Raw genomic sequence first — 22587 nt, 5'->3', positions numbered from 1 at the left:
ATAAATTATAATATTATTTTTAATCAGGTTGTTATCGAGTCAACTTATCTAATCATTGGATTATTATTTTATTTTATTTTATTTTAAATTTAATCTAATTTTAGCCTTAAATTAACCTAATCCTACATTGACATGATAAATCTTAAAACAATAATTAAGAACATGATCATCTGAGCAAGTCTGATAAACCAACATATATCCATACATGTAAATGTACACGCATGAGCACACGGATAAGAAAAAATAATCACAGATACACTATTGATATCTCTTCTATTTATTTATTTTTTATATAGAAATCAATATGATTTTTTCTTCGAGAAAATAAAAATAAATTATACAATGAAACATGCATAAAATACAAATTAACAAACATTGATCCATTCATACATGTCCCCTCCAGGGATGCATTACCAATTAAGCGGAATCTTTGAACCCACAACTTGTTTATATTACACTCTTCCCCATTTCTGAACAAATTCTGACCCCCACGTTCTCTAATTATTATTTTTCTCTCCAATTTTAATTATCTAATTGCACCCAAGCCAAAAAATAAATTAATTAATAGCTTAGAAAATATTTCAAAGAATAAGTTGCAGCATCTGCCTTGGAGAATCAGACAGAGAGGACCTCTTACAGTGCATGAGGGACCAGAAGACAAAAAATAAATAAATGGGGATTGATTTGTTATCTGTGTTTCTTGGAAGGGAGCACCTTGATTTGGATCTGGATGTTTGTTTAGCCTTTTGGGGACAAAAACTGGACCTCTTGCGATGTAGCTGACCAGTTTTGCTGTAGTGTCCATGTTCATAGCCAGCCATTGAAGACCTCTTCGCTGTGGAAAATCAAGATAATTGGGGTTCGGATTGTGTCTGTGAAGGTGACTGCTGCTACTGTTATGAGACAAAGGTTGCCACGATTAGACTTTATAGGTCCTCAAGATTCAAAATATGTTTCGCCTAAGAGTGATGCGTTCGATCCTTCTCAAATCAGGAAGAACATAAGATATTTCTTCAACTATTTCTTGACGAGGAAAGGATAAATATGCTTCCTAACTATTCTTTCGATCTCATTTGAGTTGTCCGACAAATAAACTTCCCAATTGGGTCCCCCATCTAGTTGATGCTGCGCAATCATTGAAATCCAAGCTAAATTTAGGATTATATATAATGGGATGGAAGGAGTTAATTAGGTAACGTATGATTAAATGAGGACTCAATTGGAAAAATCCTTTGATGGGAGGCTCAATCAAGAATTGGGTAAAAGTTAGGGGGCCATATGTGTCCTTTTTTTCTACATTGTTTTGACAGTCTTGTTGTCGGCTCTCAATCCTGTTTGTTGGGTTAATATTTTTTATTGTTTTATTTTTAATGGAGCAACCACTCTTCTCACCCGGTAAAAAATAGGTTGATTCATGCAGAATTAGGAGATTTATGAGATTTATGAGAATCTATTCCTTTTAGAGGTTGATTCATCATTTTAATGCCATTTAAATGATGTTATTTTAATTTTAAAATAAAACAAACTGAATTTTCTTTTGATTTTGATCATGTCAATCAAATTATGAATTAATTAAATTAAATACCACTTAATTTTACATTAAATTCAGCCAAGAATTAAATTCCGGGTCAGCAGAATACTAGGTTGAGCCTTTAATAAAACTAAATTCAAGAGCTTTATCTTTGAATCACGGTGATAAGTTTGAATATTTTCAAGACTCCACAAATAAAAAACACACTTTGCTTGAGCCATCCAACACCTCCAAGAGCCATATAATATTTATCTGATTAGATTCCCATTAACTTATAAACTCTAGTCCCTAGACAATCCGTACACAAGAGGACTATCAACAAACTGTATACGTTGTTTTTGTTCCATTCTGATAATTCATCTGCAAGCTTGTCGCTGGCTTGCTTCCAGGTACTAACATGGGTGTCTTGTTGGATTTGTCTCTAAAAAATCTCAACAATACCTAGTTCATTGCCGCAAATCTCTAATTATTGTTCACTACATTAGAGGACAGAACAGCTAATCAATGAATTAATCCTTGTAATTAATTGATGAGCTAGGGAATCTCATGCCAGATCTCATTAAAAATGTTACAACTATCTCAGAATTATAGCCCTAAAATACTATCTAAAGCGGGTGCCAGGAAGCTCCCTCATAGTCTTTTTTTATCAGTAGGAAGTTTGATAATCACATTACAGGCAAGCTTGTAAGTTGCACAATTATGGGTCATGGCAATGTGGTGATTTTGATTGCTACAAGTCTGGGACCAGTGAAAAGATGCCCATAATTTTGTGCCTCGAAAAATTATTGAACCTTATCTTAGTTGATGCGCCTTTTCGTTGTCATAGCATTTTTAACCTAGCCACTTGGATTGACAGTCCCTTTACCATCCTGCTTTGATTGCACTATATATATAGGTCCATCTCTCTTGACCAAGACATCATCAACTCAACAGAGTTCAGCTTTAGAAACCCTAATCCTCTAGTCATATCCAAAGCTTTAATCACAAGAAGAAGAAGAAGAAGAAGAAGAAGAAAGAAAGATAACATGGGTTACTGGTCTGCTGAGAATGCTACTAATGCCTACCTCAAAACTTTGAGAATGGTAAGTCCAATAACATTTTTTGAACTTGTCATTGTAGTTTCAGTTCGTTATCTGTAGAAGTATTTATGGCAATATTTTCTAACTGGGATTCTGAATTGATCTGATGCAGGGCCAAAGAGTAAACGAGCCAGATGTAGCTGAATTCATTTCGGCATTAGCGGCTGGTAACAATGCACAGCTAATGGTTGTAGCATGTGCCAATGCTGCTGCCACCACTTCATTAGCCTTGGTAGCTGCTGCTTATCAAACTGGTGGGCGTGTGGTTTGCATCCTTCCTGGACATCAAGAATTACAATTGTCTCAGAAGATCCTGGGCTATGATGCCTGTCATGTTGAGTTTGTTATTGGAGAAGCTCAAAGTCTACTATTAACCCCCTACAGTGAGGCAGATTTTGTGCTTATTGATTGCAACCTTGAGAACCATGAAGCTATTCTTGGATCAGTACAAGCTAGAAAGAAAAGAAATGGAGCTGTTGTTGTGGGGTATAATGCTTTTAGCAAGGGATCATGGCGGTCTGGTGGGTCGAAAACACAGTTGTTGCCTATTGGAGGAGGATTGCTAGTGACCAGAATTTCTGCCAGTGCCAAGATTGCTGATGGCTGTGGTTATGGAAAGAGGAGTCATTGGGTTGTTAAGGTAGATGAATGTACAGGTGAAGAGCATGTTTTCAGGGTCAGGTTTCCACAAGGAAAGCAGATTGAAGCTTAATTTTCTCTTTTAGTGCTCCAATTAGTTCTAATCTAGAGAATCATCAAGATGTAAATACGTACCAAGTTATTGAACTGTAATGCTCAATTACTCAAATTTTGAGAATGGAAAACATAACTCAACAGGGACTGAATGTTCGAAAGAAAGATGGACTAGAACATGACCAAAACTAGTGAGCCTAGCAGAATTACCTAAAAATCTCTAATGTGCTGTAAACCTATAGATCATGATGTTCTCATAAATATCCCCAGGATTAACAATCTGGGAAGGGAAACGAGGGTGATTGACCGCATCAGGAAATCCTTGAGTCTCTAAGCAAATACCAGCATACTTAGCATAAACAAATCCACCTTTTCCCTTAACATTATCCAACATGTTACTTGTATAAAACTGCACTCCAGGCTGATTAGTCCACAGCTCCAACTTCCTCCCAGAAACACCTTCTTGCACCACAGCAACCTTCTTGAGGTGTCCAGAATTAACGTTGTCTAGAACATAGTTGATGTCATATCCATCAGGCAGTTGAGTGAACATGCTACCAATCTCACGGGGTTTGTGGAAATCATAAGGTGTATCTTTAACGGCGACAATCTCTCCGGTCGGAATGAGTTCTTCATCGACTGGAGTGATTTCGGATGCTAAAAGTTGGATTGTATGAGACAAGATGTCACCACTGCTGTGTCCACCAAGATTCCAGTAAGCATGCAGAGCCAAGTTCACAGGGGTACGCTTGTTCAGAGGCATAGCCCGCATTTTCACTGCTAGCTTGTTTGTTTTAACTAGCATGTATGTCACAGACACAGCAACATCTCCAGGAAAACCTACTCAAAATCCACAACCAATCAATCAATGCAAGTATTACATAATTAAGAACAGATACAAAGTAATAGCACAAGGCATATGAGATTGCATTCTTGCTATATATGCACATAGCAGCCGATCCGGCTGGAGACTGATTAGGAAGGTTTTCTTTGAAAAAGTTTTGAAAGTTAACCTTGTTAAGCTGGAATGACTCTACAGGGCACCGTTAACTATGGATTGACCGAAAAACACACGACTCGAGCCTTGGATCAAGTGAGATCCTGAGCCGAGTTCAGTATCTATGTAAGAAACAATGTACTTTCTCACGTACACTCTCCAAACACTAGTTCTTGTGAAAATTAAGCTGTCGTAGCTGTAATTTAATTTACTCATCCAATTTCCCAACAATTTACTTCTTTAAACAAATTGCATTTGATTAAGAAACATTACCTTCCTCTCCATCGAAGCTGTTGTAGGTGAACGTTACGTGGTTATCATCATGGCTACCTACACCCCATATAACTTCACTAAAACCTTTTAGGCCACCTGAAAAATATATTAAACAATGAATTAGCAAATGTATCTCTCTAAAGTGATTATATTATAAACAATTCTAAAAAAAATTTGGAATTAAACAATGAATTAGCATATATATGTATGCACCATGTAGCATGTTCCTTCCATCATTAGGGACCAACTTATAATCAGTTCCATCCAAAGTAAATTGAGCTCTTCCAATTCTATTAGCAACACGTCCAACTATAGCTCCAAAGTAGGTGGTATCATTCTGCAATATAATGTAGATATTCAATCATAATAAAATGAAAAATCCAATATATATATAATGAAATAATATTTCTTTGGTTGCAATATGAAATCAATAATAAATATAGAGAAAAAACAGCAATGGCATAATTGAATAAAAAACCTAAAAGACCTAGCAAAGTAAATAAATTAATGAGTTTTACCTTGTAATCATCAACTGAATCAAATCCAAGAACAATATCATCTAATTTTCCTGAAAAAGTAAAATCAGGCAAAATTTATATTATTGTCAATATCACTATCATAATATTTAATATTTAATCATAATATATATAACAAATATGAAATAAAAAAATCAAACCATTTTTATCTGGAAGAATGACTGAGATCACCGTGGCACCATAATTAGTCAATTTAACAGAGAAATCTCCCATTTTCAATTCATAAATTCCAATATCTTCGTTCACAGCTTCAACGTCATTAGCAAAGAACAAAATAAGGTAAACAAAGCAAGAGAATAAAAAAATATTAGCCATTGTTGTAAATCACTGTTAGAAGAAAGAAAGAATTACATCTGAGTAAGTGTGTGGGTGTATACATATATATATACACACATACACATATAGGGATATAAGGATGTAGATGACGAGGATAGGTGTGGTTAGAATTAAATTTCGAAGATAAATCTTTTCAAATTTTTCGGTTTAGATTTTGAAGATAATTCTTTCAGATTTTTCGGTTTAAGATTTACTTCAAAGATTCTCAAATTTATTTTTATAGTTATTTATACAAGAAAACTCAAATTTATTTCTATGGTGAAGTTACTCAAGATGCATTATTTACACATAATAAAAAAAAATATTTTTTTTTAACTTTATACAAGATCAGTGAGACACGACTATTTTATAGGTTATTATTTGGATTAAGTTAGATAACATATTTTGATATTTTTTTAAAATTAAAAATATATTATTACAAAAAAATAAATTAAAAGGTGAATTTTGATTTTAATCGATTATAGGTCAACTCCTAAATATTTTATTTTAATTTGATTTGAGTTAAATTTTAAATCAAGTTGTAAAACTTACAACTTGGATTTAATTTAAATTATGAATTAGTTCAACACTTCAAAATGATTAGAATCATTCCATTGGAATGAACAAAAAGCGTTGATATTGGCATTTGTAAGATTGCTTGACACAAGTAATTAATGAAGCATTGCACAGTTTTTATTGTTATAATAAGTTGATTAAAATGTTGGAGGAAATTAGCTATAGATCATTACTAAATAGTTAGAAATCAAGTCAATGAGGATAATACAAATTTGTGTGTGTATGTAAATATATTTGAAATCACTTATCAATTTCAAATTTATTTTTTATTTACACCCTTTTTTATATATAATATTTTGATTTTGATTTTTTAACTCACTATTAGTATTATGTTGTTAGCAAACAACAAAAAAGTTAGAAATACAAATTTATTTTGATTTTTTTTAGTTTAAATTTGTGTTATATTGCAAACCGGATAAAAAAATTAAATGCAAAAAACAATTGTGAAGGTATTATTAATACTATTTAAAAATTAAATGATTAAAATATTTTATTTTCTCTCATGTAGCCTTCAAATTATATATATATATTGCAAACCACAGAGTGTGTAATGATGATTAGCTGTGTACAAGGCACAATCTAATCTTTTGAAGATAGCTTGCTGTCATCTATTCATATGTGCAGAGAAAGAAATTTCCGTCTTCCCGTTTGCAAAGCTTTCGATAAGCATAAAATTTTACCTTAGCCAAGCTGTGAGAAGAGTAACAAGTTAAATTTCATTGAGAGAAAATAATTTGTTTTTTCTATCAAAATATATAATTTTTGTTTGTTCTTCATTTAATAAAAATCAGTTAATTAAAACAAATATATATAAAAAATATTTCTCTAATTGAAATCATTTTATCTTATTAATGCATTCTATTTTTTTTTTTGACATTTTTACCATAATTTTTTTTTCATAATTATATATATAAAAAGTTTTAATTAAAAAATTAGTATTATGATAATCTTGAAGCCAATTTATTAAAAAATAATTTAAAAATAATACATCCCCAACGCCGCGTATTGTCATGAAAGATTTTTTAAAAGTTGTCCCCAAACCAAGGCTCACTCCATAAGTTAACATAGAAAAACTTGACTAAGCCTTTGTCTGGCTTGAGATTCAAATTAAATTGAGTAAGAGCTGGCCGATATGATTTGATTGACCTAACTAATCAAAACATAACCCGATCAAAATCCAGATTTAATTAAGAAAGAAATTCAAGGCAACATCATTCTAGTCCCTTTTATGTATACCAAGGCTTCGTTTAGGATTGTGATCTAACCATGCTTTTAATTTTATTTTTTTAAGCTTTAATTTAATTTTTTATATGTTTTTGAATTGTTTTAATGTGCTAATATAAAAAATAAATAAACATTATATTGATGCATTTCGAAATAAAAACCATTGAAAAAGCAATATCTACCACACTCCCAAACATGTCCTAAAACCATAATGTCTTAGATCTACTCGGGTCAATTAAGTTTACTTGTTAAATATATTACTCGGAATGGGCCAAATTGGATTTAATAATTTTGTTTTTAATTTTTTTTATTTAATCATATGATTTTAATTTAAAATTAGAGGGATTATGTGTGTAAGGATTTTTTAGATTCAAAAAAGTATCTTTAACTTAATTTCACCTTAAAAAATATAATAAATACTCTTATAATTTTAATAAACTAATTTCTCAACTCAAAACATCTTAAATTAATTGAAAAATATAATGAAACTAGATAAAAATCTTTTAACCCCAATTCACTTTTCCCAACAAAATGGAAGCTAAAAACACTCTAATGGCATTCAACTTCTCATGAAGAACACATTAAAACCAAATTTAATATATTTTTTTTGTTAATGAAATCTTAACGTAGAATCATTCTCTTTTTCTCTCCTTCATTGTTTTTCTTTTTATAACATTCTATCTCTTTTCTATCAAATTTAAAAACTGATATATTAAATAAAAAAGTTTTGAACTGAAGGGACCAAAAAGGAAAAAAAATTATATTGGCTAAAATCTTTGTAAAGGCACTCAATGTACAAATTAAAAAACAAGTGTGTGTACGCAAAATTAAATATAAAATGTAATGTAAGGATATTTTCTTAATACCATAGAAAAAGCAAGTCCGAAAGAAATGGACTAGAAAAGAAGAAAAATATTATTACAACCACATTGTTTTACTTAACTATAATAGTAAAAACACCATACCATTCAAGTTTTTTTTTAATTTAATTTAATTTATATATTCATTCTAAATTGAGTTCTAAATCTATATTTATTACAAAAATTTTAAATCGTTCACAATCTTGTCTTTCTATTAATATTTTTGTCAAATTTTCTTCAAATTGAATCCATTTTAGCACATTAAATATGCTCATTGGAATGAAAATACTGATATCCATCACCTTTTCTTGCAATAAACATCATCTTCGTGAATAAAATATGCATATTACAAAATGGACAAAAATATCTATTGAGAAATGTAGAAAACACTTGGGACCTAATTGATGAAATTTATAGAATTGGGATGGAATTGACAACAATATATTTACGTTTAAGACCTCATTGAGGTTTCCATCTCTGGTCTACAAGAAACTCACCATCCCATGACACACTTGCGACAAAGCTAGCTAGTCCTCAGCAAGAGGATATAGCAGTAAAACAATGAACAAAAGTTCAGTGAGTGGTTAATGCCACTGCCATTTTTCAGCTTGCAATTTCCTATTTGAAAACTTCCCCAGGCAATGGTAAAAGAAAACACTCATGGAAACTAGAGACAGCTACTGCAGCTACCTAGTTCATGAACAACTGCTTCCATAGATGGTCTTTCCATAGGAGACTCCAGAGTGCAAAGCCAAGCAATTCTTGCAAGCTTAGCTGCTTCGTATTCAAAGAATCGGCCATGGAGATTGGGGTCAATATAATCTTGGAATCTGCAAGCATCTGCTCCAAGACGCACCAAGTTACTCACTTTTTGCTTCCCTGAGAGAACTTGGAAAACGATTACTCCAAATGCATACACGTCACTTTTGTCTGTGAACCGGCCTGTGGTAGTGTACTCAGGAGCTAGGTACCCCATGGCGGCACTGGTCTTGAGTGCTGAGAACACGATGTCATCCGTAAGAAGGTTCTGAAAGCCAGAATCCGCGAGCAACGGATTACATCGCTGGTCAATGAGGACCTTTTCAGCAGTAATATTTTGGTGGATCAGAGAAGGTTTGTTTGCGCTGTACCCATGCAAATATGCTATACCTGTTCATGTAATGAAAAACAGAATCAAAATAAAATCTCCATAAAAAAATCCAATATGAACTTTAAATATCATAAACAGAATCCAGCACCATTTGATTTGTTTTCTATTCTGTAAAATCTGTTATAGCACCTATAGCGAGAGAATTATACAGTTTCTGGACAATATTCAAGCCTTCTTAGCTCATGGAGACAGAACGCTCATTGGCTCTCATCCGACCTAATCTGTCCTAGCTTGGCATTACCTTCAGACAGAAGATAAAGTAAATAATTTCTTCTAGTGGGTTTCCCGGTCCCTGAGGGTGGCCGCCCGCACAATGAGCAAAAATATCATGTGCAGATAAATACCTCCAATACTAAGTCATTAATTTTGACTACAAAATGCACTGGCAAAGCGCAAGGGACCAGAAGGGATTAGAAACTGAAGTAAAATGAAATATAGCATATCTTTGATCTGTTCTTCCTAGAATCTTCATAAGACATTTTGATTATCCTTCATAACCAGCCTAGAATAGTTTAATAATCCTTTCTTCTCAAACGTTTGAAACTTCAAACCTTCAAAAGTGACAGAAAAAGATTCAGAAATATTGAGTCACAGATAATCACATGGGAAAACTGACCTCTGGCAATACCCCTCACAATTGAAACCCTGGTGGACCATTCAAGCACATGGCCATCCCCATCCTTCACATCAAGATATCTCAGCAAATTACCATTGGGAACAAAATCATAAATGAGAAAGCACTCCCCTCGGCCCCTTGAACAGCAGAATCCTCTCAACCTCACTAAATTCTCATGCCTCAGTGATGTCAAAGTATTCAACCCCTTCAAGAACTCAGCTTCCTCCGACTTGCAGCTGCTTTTACTAATGCTTTTAATGGCAACCGTGGATCCATCTCTTAAAATTCCTCTGTAGGTTGCAGAAAAGTTAATCTTACCTAACAAATTCACCTTGGAAAAGTACTGTGTGGCTGTCTCCACCTCTTCCAAGTTGAACCTGAAGCTCTGGAAGACATCCTGTGCATTCCCGCTTAAATTCCTGCCATCAGCCAAAGGGTCCCATCCATTAGGATACTCAAGACTGATTAGAGGAGAGCCATTCTTCCTGTATACCCCCTTTGCCTGGTCAGTACTCAGGCGGCTATCAGAAATTTCATATGGGCTAGCAAGCTTCTGTTTCCGACGGCGATACTGAATAAATGTCAGAATTCCTATGGCTGCCAGTAAAATAGTCACAACAAATGTAACAACAGCAGCTGATGCGTGATGGGCCTTGGACTGGTTCGAACACTGACTTTGGTTGCAACGCAACTGCAAATTTGCTGTTTCTGGGATCTCTCTTGGCAGGCCATTTACTTTTGTTCCATAGGGTTCAGGTCTGCTTGGCATAAGACCAGATGCATTGCAAGCTTTCAGAGACATAAACCCAGCTCCACATAATCCCAAGTTGTTTTCATACAAGAATCCATCATCCAATCTCTTAAGAGCTGCATCAAACAGTTAAACACAACATTAAATCAGATTAGGTCATTTCCAACAAATCAAACTAGTCAAAAAACAGAAAAGAAAAGAAAAGGCACAATCCGATTGATAAAAACCAATACCTAGAGGTACATTGCCAGAGAGTGAATTATTTCGGATATCTAGAAATTCAAGCAGAGGAGCATCTGCTACTTTTGTTGGAACTGAACCAAATAAGTGATTGTAGCTCAAATCTAGCCTCATTAACATCCCCAAATCCCCTAAACTCGCAGGGATTGCTCCGGTGAGATGATTTGACTGCAAAGCAAGAACACTAAGCCTCTCCAGGGACCCCAGCTCAGAAGGTATACTTCCAGTGAACTGGTTATAACAAAGCTGCAAAACTACAAAGACAACACAAAAGCATGGATAAGCACAACACAATTGATAAGACAAAAGATCATTATCCAATACAAGACAGTATAAAAACGATCAGCAAGTTTTGATTCTCTGATAAGAGAAACTTGTTAAAGCATAGCTGCTGAATCCAGCACATAATCAAGGAATATGTTCAAACTGTTCAGGAACCCACATGAGTGAACTTGCAGAAAAGCATTAATGTAAGGGAGTTCCAGTTTTGGAAGTAATAGAAAAAGGGAAATAAAAAATGGAACTTTTCAAGTAAATAATCTCTAAATCAGAAATTTAAAAATTTGTACACGCACATTTGAATCCTAAGTTCGCAGGGTTTTGATTTCCAAAAAAAAAAAGAGCGTTTCACATAGGATTGTGACAAGGATAGCTGTATGAGGAAAAACTAAGAGGCGTTATTGTGTATCAATCTTTCTTCTTCTTCTTTTTTTTTTTAATGTTTCTTGAAACACCTTAAAAGTCTTATGAACTACCTATTTTCAGTTTAAGGCAAAGAAAATCCATATCATAGAAAGAGACAGATAGTAATGAAACAGATCATTGTAAGGAGATAATGACAATTAGGAACAGACCATAGAAAATAACTTTCAAAATTTTTCAAATAAGGCTTTTTAAAGAAAATCAAACTAGCTGCATACATGATAAAGCTCAAATTTTTCCTCAAAAATAAGCATACCAACCTTGCAAATTGGCCATGTTTCCAATCTCAGGAGGTATCTCCCCGGACAGATTATTCACATTCAAGTACAAATCACTCAGCGCGGTCAGGTTAGCTATTTCTCTTGGTATCTCTCCATACAAAGAGTTGTAATGCAAGTACAAACCAGTCAAATACTTTAACCCAGCAACAGCAGGGGACACCTTCCCGTTAAGCCCTTTTCCTTGCAATGAAATATTAGCCACTTGACCTTTCTCATTGCAGGCAACACCTTCAAATGAACCATCACATGGGCTACCATTAATGTTCCATGAACTCAGGTACCTGGCTTCCGGGTCTAGAGCATCTTTCATATCCATGAGTGCTCTAATCTCAATATTTGCAAGAACCCATTGTGTTCGTGACAGGAAAAGAAAGAAAGCTAGGAGAAAAACAGCAAAACCCATTTCTTGGTTTTTTTAGCTCAATATGTTAGAGGATGACCCTCTTTAACAAGGGTTTTGGACCAATGGTCTGGTTCTCAAACCTCACTTTCTTCTGTTTCTTTATTTTGACTGTTTGTGCTTGTTTTTACACTGCAGAAAAGCAAAAGTGACCCCTCTCTCTCTTTTCTTTCTGACGTACACAAATTCTCTTTGGCATTTATGTTGTTCTGTTTCAGTGTCTCGGGCGTGGCGAGGAAGAGACAAAGGTGACGGGGGTATATATCCATGCTCATTGGAAGGGTGTCCTGTATGGGAAGACTCGAAAAAGAGGAAATCTTAAATGTGATTTTGATTTCTGACCGTTGGTTAGTTGGATTTCTTGAATGAGTATGGTGTCTTACGGAGGCTCAGTTGCATTCTCGTTCGTTTGGAGCGAGAGATTGTATTGGAGATTGGCAACAGCTGTCTCATTCGGTGTGTTCGAAATTTTGATTATTATTATTTTTAAAAGTATTATTATTTAAAAATATGTTAAAATAATATTTTTATATCAAAATATCAAAAAATAAAAAAAAAATTTAAAATAAAAAAAAAATATTTTAAAAAACTATTTTTTTAACACAAAAGCGAACATTGACTTCTCTTACTTCCTTCTCTGCTGGTCATGGAGAAATTGGCATGGTTAGGAAGAGAGTAATAGACAGTAAGTTTTCTTTGAAAAATATAAACATAGTCTTATGAAATAAAAAATACAATTCACATAAAAAAACAAAACAATATCATGATGTTTCATCTTTTAACTCTTTAGATCTAGAGCTAGAGTTGTGTGTCACAGTTGCTGATTTTCCATTTGTTTTTATTTGAATATTTCAATTGAATTTGTGTTTTAGAGAGAATGTTTATAAATATAAATTAAATTTATTTTAGTTGACGCGATAGAATAATCTAGTCTACTAACCTCTCATTCTATATTAAACCGAATAGGAGGTGAACTAAATAAATTTGATTAATTTTATGGTTTAATTTACGGTTCACTTAATTTTGTTAAAACTCGAATGAGATTTGTTTTCAATATTTTTAAAATTAAATTAATAATTTTTTTTTTAAAATTGAAATACCATGTTTTGAATTCACCCTCTTGACCTGTAGTTAGTATGAGATAGGTTATAGGTCAAATGGATTTAATAATATTGATTAAAAAATTGATTTAACCTTGTGTTAGAATAACGTATTGCCTGGTTTGGATATTTACTCAATTTTTTTCTTGAACTCAAGGCAGAGTAGCAATCCAAGGAGAAGAAAAGGTTGTTTATCGGGTGTTTTGATATATTGATTTTGAAAATAAAAATAAAATCTGCAAAAATATATATATTTATTTTAATATATTTTCAAATAAAAAACTATTTTAAAAAATATCATTAACTTTAATATCAAATACAGACTTAGTCATCTTTTATCCATTTTCAATTCTTCTGGAAAGAAGCATATATGGTGAGATTACCAAGAGGCACTTGACGATCGAATTGCAAAATTAAGTGCAAACAGTAATAACATAATTATTGAGAGTGATTAACACGCATGAAAGAAGAAAAATAATGGAAATGATTAGCATGCATGTGAAAATGTTCGTAATCAGTTAATCTTCACAAAGACAATATGTCTCCTAATTAATGAAATATGAAGAAATAGTAGCCGAGTAATAATTACTCATTGGTCGTTGTCTCGGAAAGAATGAGATGCTGGAGACAGACTTGACATATCTTTTTATATCTTATATTTTGAAAAGACAGAAAATTTATTTTAAAATCTGTTCATATATATATATATATATATATATATATGATTTTATTTTATACAATTATTTTAATTTTTATAATCAGACAGATTTTAATGAACACAACTTTAAAAAAATAATATTTTAAATTTATATTTTACTATTATTATTATTAACATACTATTTGAATTAATTTATATATATTTGAATTAATTCAATGAATCATAAAATTAATAATTATTTAAATTTTTAGAATTAATAATTATTTAAATTTTTAGTGTACTTAAAGTTTGTAATACTTGAATTAATAATAATATTTTTTTAAAAAATTAAATCTAGTGAGTTAAATTACATCTCTCAATATTATATTTTTAAATTCCAAACTTATTAGTCTTGTTTATCAAACTTTATTGTCAAAATTAATTATAAAACCTATACCCTTACAGGGGAAAAAAAGGCACATGTAATGATATACTGTTTAATCATGGCATAGATATTCCCCTGTATGATATATTTTAAGATAAAAAATTAAGGAAAGGAGAAGATACATGATATTGATTGAACAACATCATGATATACCCTCGCCTGTAATTCGAGGGAGAAAAATAATTTAGAGCCACGAAATGAGATATGTGATGGTGGTGAATAACAAAACCGATGGAATCGAGGCTAGGATTTTCAAGCTTAACCTAATCTAATAACTCCAAGAGGTAATTAATAAATATAGAACAAGATATAACGATTTGATTTTACTCTTAGAATCTTGTAGGATTTTGTTTTTCAATCTAAATAATATAAATTCCTAAGTTTTCTTTTCTTTGACATAAAACATTGTATCCATGTTACACAACTCTTTTATTTAAAACTATCTAATCCAAACTTTGACTCAAAGCTTGAGTCATGGACTCGTAAAAAATAAATAATTTTGTTTTAATATACTTTTTTACAATAAGATTTTGATTAAAATAATAATCTCAAGTTAATTAAATATGATATTAATAACTTTTGTTTAATTTAATTAATGTTATTTAAAAATATATTAAAATGATATATATCTAAAAAATTATTTTTAACATTAAAACATTAAAACAATCTAGAAATATAAAATAAAATCAATTTTAAAAAATCAATTTTTTTAATGAAATCACAGCATTGCTGTACTAACAAATTTAAATCTAGCTCGGCTAGGTTTTAAATTATCAAAGTGTACTATATCAGTTTAATAATACTGTTTATAGAAAATATTTTTGAAGTGGAAGCTAGAGAGATATTTTAATAATAACTATGATCAGACGTGTAATCGTGCCATATTTGATGCTAATTAGATTCGAAATTTGAAAGTTAATGGATGAGCAAAATTATGAGATGCTTCCAAGCCTAAGTTGGCATGCAACCTCCTGATTGTGACAGTCAAGACATCTTTTTTTTTTTAAAAAAAAAAAAACATGGATATGTAGGTAAAGTTATATAAAACTTAACTCCATAATTAATTCCAGTAATTTTAAAGGAGTTCAAAACTTGTAATAATTAAAAAATAAATTTATTTTTTTTATTAATATAAATATTCAGGCTAACTTATATATATTCTAACTAATTTTATAAATTTTAAAATTAATAACTATATAAAATTTTAATAACTCAAAAATTTATAAAACTTACACTAACAATTTCTAATCTATAATCTAAATAGCTGAACTAAACTACTCAAGTTGGTTTAAGTAAATCTATCTATCTTTAACTGAAGAGGGGGATATAAAAGTAATGGTGCCACGTGGTAATTTATGAGTTGTCAGTTACGGTACTGTTCAGGCTCATGGTAATAGACTACCTGCTGTCTAGAAATAGTCAACGCAGTTCAACCTCCCGAGCCAACCAGTTTAAATTCAAAAAATCATAATCCTGTAAGCACAAGCCTGTAGGAAGCACATCTTAATTTCTTGATGTCCAGGCAAAATATAATTATTTATATTTAAAAAAAATATAATTTGAATTCACCTGTGACTCAAGCCTAGCTTTCATATATCCGGATCTGATCTCATAATTATGTTTTTTCTTTTTCAAAATAATGTAACATTACTTGAACTTGTGATCCATAGCCTTAATTAATTATAAATCCAGATTTGATATCATAACTATGTTTTTTTTATTAATATTAATTTATTATTACCGTGTCTGCTAATTGTCATATATACGTGGGAGTACTGCCAACTCTGTCTCAATGCTATTTTTCTTTTTCTTAGACCCACTTCAGGCATATCTCAATTTCTTGAGCTGCATTTTTTGTTCGATGCTTTGTAACTTTGTTTTCTTTCCCTGTTTTGATCAAGCATTTTTTGGGCTGTAGATTTTGTAATTTGTTGAGAAAGCAACCAGTTAGAAGTTTCCTGCGAGGTTAAACTATGAAGAACAGTTTGTGATTGCGTAGCAATCCACATTCATGCCATGGAATAACGCTATAAATAGTTAAGGTTAATGTGCCTTCCACGTTACCTGTTCACGTGTGAAGTGTCACATATACAGCTTGTGCTTTTCAGCCTTTGGTACAAAACCAAGTAAAAAGAATCAATGTATTTTTGAAAGTGAAAAGAACGTAATAACTTGAAGATCATCAGCTGGTGTTTCAGCAATAAAAACATGGCGAGGGGCTAATTGTTATGGACGAAGTAGATTAATTCAGATTAACTCGAGCTTTTAATTTAAGAAAAAACTCCGAAAGACAACGTTGCTGCGATAAAAACTGGGATTTTCACTAACCATGCACGACCAAGCCCTAAGTGAACAGATCACTGAATTGACGATAGGTCTTGTAACAGTGCACTAGCTTTGAGTCTCAGACAAAACTAAAAGACAAAACCTTGTTCTTTTCCTGTCGCAAAAATTATATAGTAGAGACCAAAGCAAAGTTCAAAAAATAATCGAAGAAACAGCACAAGTCAATGAGTTATGCTATTCAGAATAACTCAACTCGTAAGATTTAGCCAGTGCTATTAAATAAAAAAACCCCCATAAAAAGTGGTTCCCAGCACTGATGCAAAATGGTGCTTTCCATATGCTAGATGCTTCAAGGAATAGATTCTGCCTCCCTCGCGAATAAGTGAAGAAGCTGATCACATGATCGATCTCACAACCATGTATAGAAAGCCAGACACAAACTTTATGCTGTAAAAAACAAGTAAAAAAACCAGTGGAAAGGAAGAATCCAAAGAAAATCACATGATATAGGGGGGGGAAAGAAGATTTTGCAGATGAAAGTTGGACCATATATGGTCAGAAAAGACCACTCACATACTTGCTTTTGCGACACAACTACATCATTTTACTTGGTGGAAACTATGGCACCACAGCAAGGTTACAATTCAATAATCGATCCACTACTGTTTAGTGCCTCTTTTGTCATGGATTACCTACCTTGCTCGTGTCCTGTGAATTAATGGCGTCCTGACATCACAATGATAACACGCAAGTCTTCTTCTGCATGACATTTTGTGATCAGCAGGACCACATCTACCAGAGTTTCTGCAAGCATTGTGCCAAAAAAAGGATGAGTTTCGATAGTTGCGAGAACGTGGAGGCTTTTTAGTGACCCACCGATTTTTTTAAAATATAAAGAATGTGCTTTTTGAAATAACTAATCACTTCAAATTTTTTAAATTACATTGTTACAAATTTTCTTATTTTTAATCTTGAGGTTACATTAATTGTTGGGAATAATATATATAACCTTAAATGAATAAGGACCTAATTAAAAAAAGTCATAATTTTTAATTAAATTATTGGAGTGAACTCAAATTAGCATTGGAAAACTCTATTGAATTTATTTTTGTTTTTTCTTTGATTTTTTTAGATTTTATTATGATTTTTAGTTTTCTTTCCTTTTAATTTTAAGACTATGAGTTTTTATATTTTACAAGGTTGATTTCATAAATGAAAATAAAATTTTAAGATCTTTTTTGTTTTAACTTCATTTCAATCTTCTATTTTTTATTTTTTTTATACTTGTTATTTTTTGTTGTGGTTCCACCGCATCAATTATATTGCTAGGACTGATGAAGTTTTTATGGGTTGTGTTTTTCCCAACAACTCAGTCTAAATGCTGCGTTATGTTTTCAAATATTATTTATGATGTGCTAATTTGTTAAATTAGTTTATTTACATATGAAAGAAAACACTCTAGAATGTGACCAATCTTTGTTCAAAATGCGTGTACAGTGATCCTGCATTTTTTTAGGATTTGATCATACACTTGTTCTTTACACCATAGCCAATCTCTCTCATGACCTAGCTAGCTATAAGGATAAAATTGATTGATTCAATTCCTCTTTCAAAGACAAACACTTTGTGATAATTTTTTTAAGTTTGGAATCCATGGGGTTGCACAATCTATCTAGTTGTAATCCATGGTTTAATTATTTTTAACTTTCACTTTATATTTGATAAACTAATCAAAACTGCTACATTTACCAGTAAAATCATAACATGCTATAATATCAGACACTAACTTAGAGTGTGTTCAAAAATATATTTAGTTTTAAGTTTTAAAAATACTTTTGAAGAAATTTAAATTTTTTATTTTTTATTTTAAATTAATATTTTTAAATATTTTTAAATCATTTTGATGTGTTGATATAAAAATATTTTTTAAAAAATAAAAAATATTATTTTAATACATTTTTAAATAAAAATATTTAAAAAAAAACCAAAAATATACACAAAATATACACAAAATTTATCTATGGAGTATTCTGGGAATTTGTTATCTGCCCCGTAACTTTTTGCAGAACTTTCCAACCTATTTGCAGAAGACTAGGCATCTTATTTTTTTCGAAAATGGCACTCTGTTACTTTCATCCGACAACATGGTTTGCATAACTTTTCTTTTTAGGTTTTATAATAATTAGGTGGCATTTACAAGTTAACTTTGACCCACGAAGATCAACTTTTTTATTTGTTGGTGTAAAGATTAAAGAAAAAAAAAACATCAAGTGACATGGATTGAGGTTTTGAGTCTCTACTTGAAAGAACAGTAGTCTTGCTACTAATAACGAGAAGAAAAGGTCATGTTCACAAAACAATATGTGCTGTCTCGAAATAAAAATAAACAAGTGAAACAGCCCGGAATGAATAAATTTTCGTGACATTAAAATGCACAGAGACAAATAGATCAAGGAACATTGAAGAGCCCAATCCTAAATATATCTCATACCAAGGTGCAATTTTTATCAGGTTTTGGAGATCTTTTCTTCTAATATTATTATTATTGTTATTATTATTATTATTTATTGTTACATAATAGTAAATATTAAAAAATAATATAAATTATATATTGAATTTTAACTAATAATTTAAGTTATTAGATTAAAATAATTTTTTAATATGATATTAAAGTTTTAATAACTAAATGATCACGAATTTAAATTTTATTATTTTTATTTATTTAATAAAAATTAAGTACTGGATATTATAAGAATATATAATTTTTAAATTTTAAAAGTTTTCAATTAAGGAGTATATTAAAAATAATATAAATTCTATTTTAAAATGTAATAATTTAAACTATCAAATTAAAATAATTTTTTAATAATCAACTCCAACTGTAAGTCGGTTCTTTCAATAAAAAATAATCGGTCCAAAATGAAACCAACTCAAACTAAATTTAATGACGGTGATGAGTTATCCAGTGTGATAGACAATCAAATTTTATAACTAGGCGTGGAATTCTTTCAAAATGTGGTAATGAAAGGGTGGGGCTGGGGACTTTCAAGGGATGCATCGGGGTCAACATCGAAATGAAGAGCATCTACCTTTGAGACGAAGAACATGACCAGAGGAGATGTTGAGAGCGTAAAGGGGCGTGATGGCCAGCAAATTACCAAGGGGAAAGGAGTTTGGGAAGATGAGCAGCTAGTGGAGGATAAAGTTGTGTTTTTGATGCCAATGGCACGGCCATGCAGAAACCTTGAACCCCAGAAAGAAACTTTAGAGCCCACACTCATGGGGGACTAGCATGAGGCAGCAGGCCCTACCACTCACAAAGGTTCATAAAAATAGCAATTAGTAACATAATAAACGGTAAAATCTTAAAATGCTTGTTGTTTTTTTATGGTTTCAGATTTAAATTTTTAGTTGCTCATATAATAATTATTGAAGATTTACATCATTATTAATTTTAGAATTCATGAAATTAATCATGATATATATAAGCTGTCCAAACACCCAAACACCCATATTAATAAAAAAATAACAACAATTAGAGCACTATCCTAAGTTTTAACATCACTTTATCATCATTTCCAGCGTATAAATGTGATTGCTACTTGACCTAAACCAGCCTTTAAGCCCAAAATACATGGGCCCAGACTCATTTCACCTCAAACCCAAAAAGTATAAGACACATAAAAAGGCTTCGGCCCAAACTTTAAATTTCGATCAAGACATTGCTAAGGCCCATTTATCTGCGAATTATGTATAAAGTGCAAACCCTAAATATGCAAACAAGAAGGAAGCTCTAGGTTTTGCGGCTGGTTGCAGAGGAAGCTAGACACAAACACACAGAGAGAGCCCCACCTTCATCACCGTCACCATGGGTCGTATGCACAGTCGAGGGTTATCTCTCATTCACTCTAATCTCATTCGTTCTCTCTTTAGGGACGATTTTTCTTGGTAAAAAACTGAACTTTATGTGACTTGTCTTGCAGTAAGGGTATTTCAGCTTCAGCCTTGCCTTACAAGAGAACCCCACCAAGTTGGCTGAAAATTTCTGCACAAGATGTGAGTTTCTTTAACCTCATTTGTTGTTTTCTCTTTATTCTTATTGAATCATTCAGTTTTGGTGATTAAAGGTTTAAGCTTTATTCTCAAGTCACTTGTTTTTGCTTGGTTTCGTAGTTCGTAAGTATTATAAAAACATTTTCTGATTAATCTAAGCTGTCGTAGCTGTATTTCTTAGCGCATTGTAGGGATATGTTTTTAATCATAAGCATGCTGTTTATTTTTATATTGTTTACGCGTAGCAAAGGAATTATTACTTTAACGAATCAAATATATGGTACTCGTACTGTTTTAGTTCATTTTGTAGGTGGATTCTTAACTAGTTTTGGTTATACAAGGCAGTTATTTCAAATTCTTAGGATTTTCATAGTGGGTTTTGAAGGAGAGGAATTATTGGTGTGATATGGTTTCAGGTTGAGGATAGCATCTGCAAGTTTGCGAAGAAGGGTTTGACTCCATCTCAGATTGGTGTCATTCTTCGTGATTCTCATGGTATTGCTCAGGTCAGGAGCGTTACTGGAAACCAGATCTTGCGCATCCTTAAGGCTCATGGTATGTATCTTTTTGTTATTGTTGGGATTTTGTAGCTAATTTGTGTGTAGAGAATGTTGTTGCTTTCTGAAAGTTGATAAAATTCATATTGTTGATGGGAAGTGTAAGCAAATGGGATCAGTGGAATTGAGTGCATTGTTTGGCAAAGGAATGGGACTGAATCCATTGTTTTTGTTGCTGTGGCTATATATTAATGTTAGGTCAATTATAATTAGGCCAGTGAGGGGAGCTCGAACTGAACCTGTTGTAGCTGCATTGTTTGGCAAAGGAATGGGACTGAATCCATTGTTTTAGTTGCTGTGGCTATATATTAATGTTAGGTCAATTATAATTAGGCAAGTGAGGGGAGCTCGAACTGAACCTATTTTAGTGTATGTTTTGATTGTTCTGTTGGTATTTCTATGGATAGGTCTTGCCCCTGAAATTCCTGAGGATTTGTACCATCTCATCAAGAAGGCTGTTGCCATCAGGAAACATTTGGAAAGGAACAGGAAGGACAAGGATTCCAAGTTCAGGTTGATCCTTGTTGAGAGTAGGATTCACAGGCTTGCTCGCTACTACAAGAAGACAAAGAAGCTTGCTCCTGTGTGGAAATAGTAAGCCTGCTTGCTTTGTCAATACTTGTATCTCCAGATTTTGCAAATTACTAGTCATTGCTTTACCTGGTATTTTTGCATGGTAGTTTGTTCATTCCTTGAAGAAATCATTTGATGTCTGGTTCATGCTATATTTCCAATAAAGATTACAGCCAAAGCACTCATGTTTTACTGTAGATTTTTAATTGCAATTGCTATCCCCACTACTTTTACCAAACTTTAATCAAGATTCCAAGATTTATCTGTATGGTTTATGGTTTTCTTGCCACAAATAATGTTGGATACCTATCAACTTTATATTCGTCATAGTAACTCTGCATTCTTTCTTGCAGCGAATCAAGCACTGCCAGCACTCTGGTGGCTTAGGCTAGTTATGTTATGCGGCACATTTTTGGAACATCATGCATAGTTGTTCTTCACGTGTGGAACTCTAGCATGGTTTCATAAGCATTAGGAGATCATGTTAACTGGGAAAAAGGATGTAGTTGATGCGAGATTTCAATTTTTTCTTTAAATTTTTGGTTTGGCCTTGAGCTTTTGTACTACATTTTAACTTTTTTCTATACTGTTTGTTTTGAGCTATAAAATTTGGAACTTTAGACCTCTCATATTTGTCAAGTAGGTTGCAGAAACAATGTATGAATCATAGTTTGACGTTGCTACCCAGTCTGCTGCAAATTTAAGCTGGTAA

The 22587-nt window shown here is 32.2% G+C and overlaps 4 protein-coding genes across 4 annotated transcripts; 2 read left to right on the top strand and 2 right to left on the bottom strand.

Moving 5' to 3' along the window:
- Positions 1 to 2391: 2391 nt before the first annotated feature.
- On the top strand, positions 2392 to 3444 carry LOC105129559 (uncharacterized). The gene is made up of 2 exons (XM_011031674.1): positions 2392 to 2613; positions 2723 to 3444. The coding sequence occupies exons 1-2, from the start codon at positions 2557 to 2559 to the stop codon at positions 3320 to 3322; spliced, it is 657 nt and encodes a 218-aa protein (XP_011029976.1). The 5' UTR covers positions 2392 to 2556; the 3' UTR covers positions 3323 to 3444.
- On the bottom strand, positions 3389 to 5442 carry LOC105129560 (aldose 1-epimerase-like). The gene is made up of 5 exons (XM_011031675.1): positions 5250 to 5442; positions 5092 to 5141; positions 4787 to 4910; positions 4574 to 4669; positions 3389 to 4143 (listed from the first exon to the last, which is right to left on the bottom strand). Exons 1-5 carry the CDS (start codon positions 5422 to 5424, stop codon positions 3524 to 3526), a joined length of 1065 nt encoding a protein of 354 aa, XP_011029977.1. The 5' UTR covers positions 5425 to 5442; the 3' UTR covers positions 3389 to 3523.
- Positions 5443 to 8390: 2948 nt separating this feature from the next.
- Positions 8391 to 12441, bottom strand: LOC105129558 (probable LRR receptor-like serine/threonine-protein kinase At1g34110). The gene is made up of 4 exons (XM_011031673.1): positions 11804 to 12441; positions 10835 to 11095; positions 9851 to 10717; positions 8391 to 9233 (listed from the first exon to the last, which is right to left on the bottom strand). Exons 1-4 carry the CDS (start codon positions 12225 to 12227, stop codon positions 8752 to 8754), a joined length of 2034 nt encoding a protein of 677 aa, XP_011029975.1. The 5' UTR covers positions 12228 to 12441; the 3' UTR covers positions 8391 to 8751.
- An 8023-nt stretch (positions 12442 to 20464) lies between these two features.
- LOC105129557 (40S ribosomal protein S13-like) lies at positions 20465 to 22587 on the top strand. Its single transcript, XM_011031672.1, has 5 exons — positions 20465 to 20583; positions 20676 to 20748; positions 21162 to 21300; positions 21710 to 21896; positions 22229 to 22587. Exons 1-5 carry the CDS (start codon positions 20561 to 20563, stop codon positions 22260 to 22262), a joined length of 456 nt encoding a protein of 151 aa, XP_011029974.1. The 5' UTR covers positions 20465 to 20560; the 3' UTR covers positions 22263 to 22587.

Source organism: Populus euphratica, unplaced genomic scaffold, assembly GCF_000495115.2.
Source record: "Populus euphratica unplaced genomic scaffold, PopEup_1.0 scaffold16.1, whole genome shotgun sequence".
Taxonomy (NCBI): Eukaryota; Viridiplantae; Streptophyta; class Magnoliopsida; order Malpighiales; family Salicaceae; genus Populus; species Populus euphratica.
The sequence above is the reverse complement of the archived record's forward strand: the minus strand, read 5'-3'. Positions and strand labels throughout refer to the sequence as shown.

Coding starts and splice junctions, on each gene's coding strand:
- LOC105129560 (XM_011031675.1), bottom strand. CDS start 5,424: ATGGCTAATATTTTTTTATTCTCTTGCTTTGTTTACCTTATTTTGTTC. Junction 4,911..5,091: donor ATTCAGTTGATGATTACAAG/GTAAAACTCATT, acceptor ATTATATTGCAG/AATGATACCACCTACTTTGG. Junction 4,144..4,573: donor CAGCTTCGATGGAGAGGAAG/GTAATGTTTCTT, acceptor GATTTTGAGTAG/GTTTTCCTGGAGATGTTGCT.
- LOC105129558 (XM_011031673.1), bottom strand. CDS start 12,227: ATGGGTTTTGCTGTTTTTCTCCTAGCTTTCTTTCTTTTCCTGTCACGA. Junction 11,096..11,803: donor AAACATGGCCAATTTGCAAG/GTTGGTATGCTT, acceptor TTGTCTTTGTAG/TTTTGCAGCTTTGTTATAAC. Junction 9,234..9,850: donor TGTGAGGGGTATTGCCAGAG/GTCAGTTTTCCC, acceptor TTACATGAACAG/GTATAGCATATTTGCATGGG.
- LOC105129559 (XM_011031674.1), top strand. CDS start 2,557: ATGGGTTACTGGTCTGCTGAGAATGCTACTAATGCCTACCTCAAAACT. Junction 2,614..2,722: donor ACCTCAAAACTTTGAGAATG/GTAAGTCCAATA, acceptor GATCTGATGCAG/GGCCAAAGAGTAAACGAGCC.
- LOC105129557 (XM_011031672.1), top strand. CDS start 20,561: ATGGGTCGTATGCACAGTCGAGG. Junction 20,749..21,161: donor TGAAAATTTCTGCACAAGAT/GTGAGTTTCTTT, acceptor ATATGGTTTCAG/GTTGAGGATAGCATCTGCAA. Junction 21,897..22,228: donor CTTGCTCCTGTGTGGAAATA/GTAAGCCTGCTT, acceptor TCTTTCTTGCAG/CGAATCAAGCACTGCCAGCA.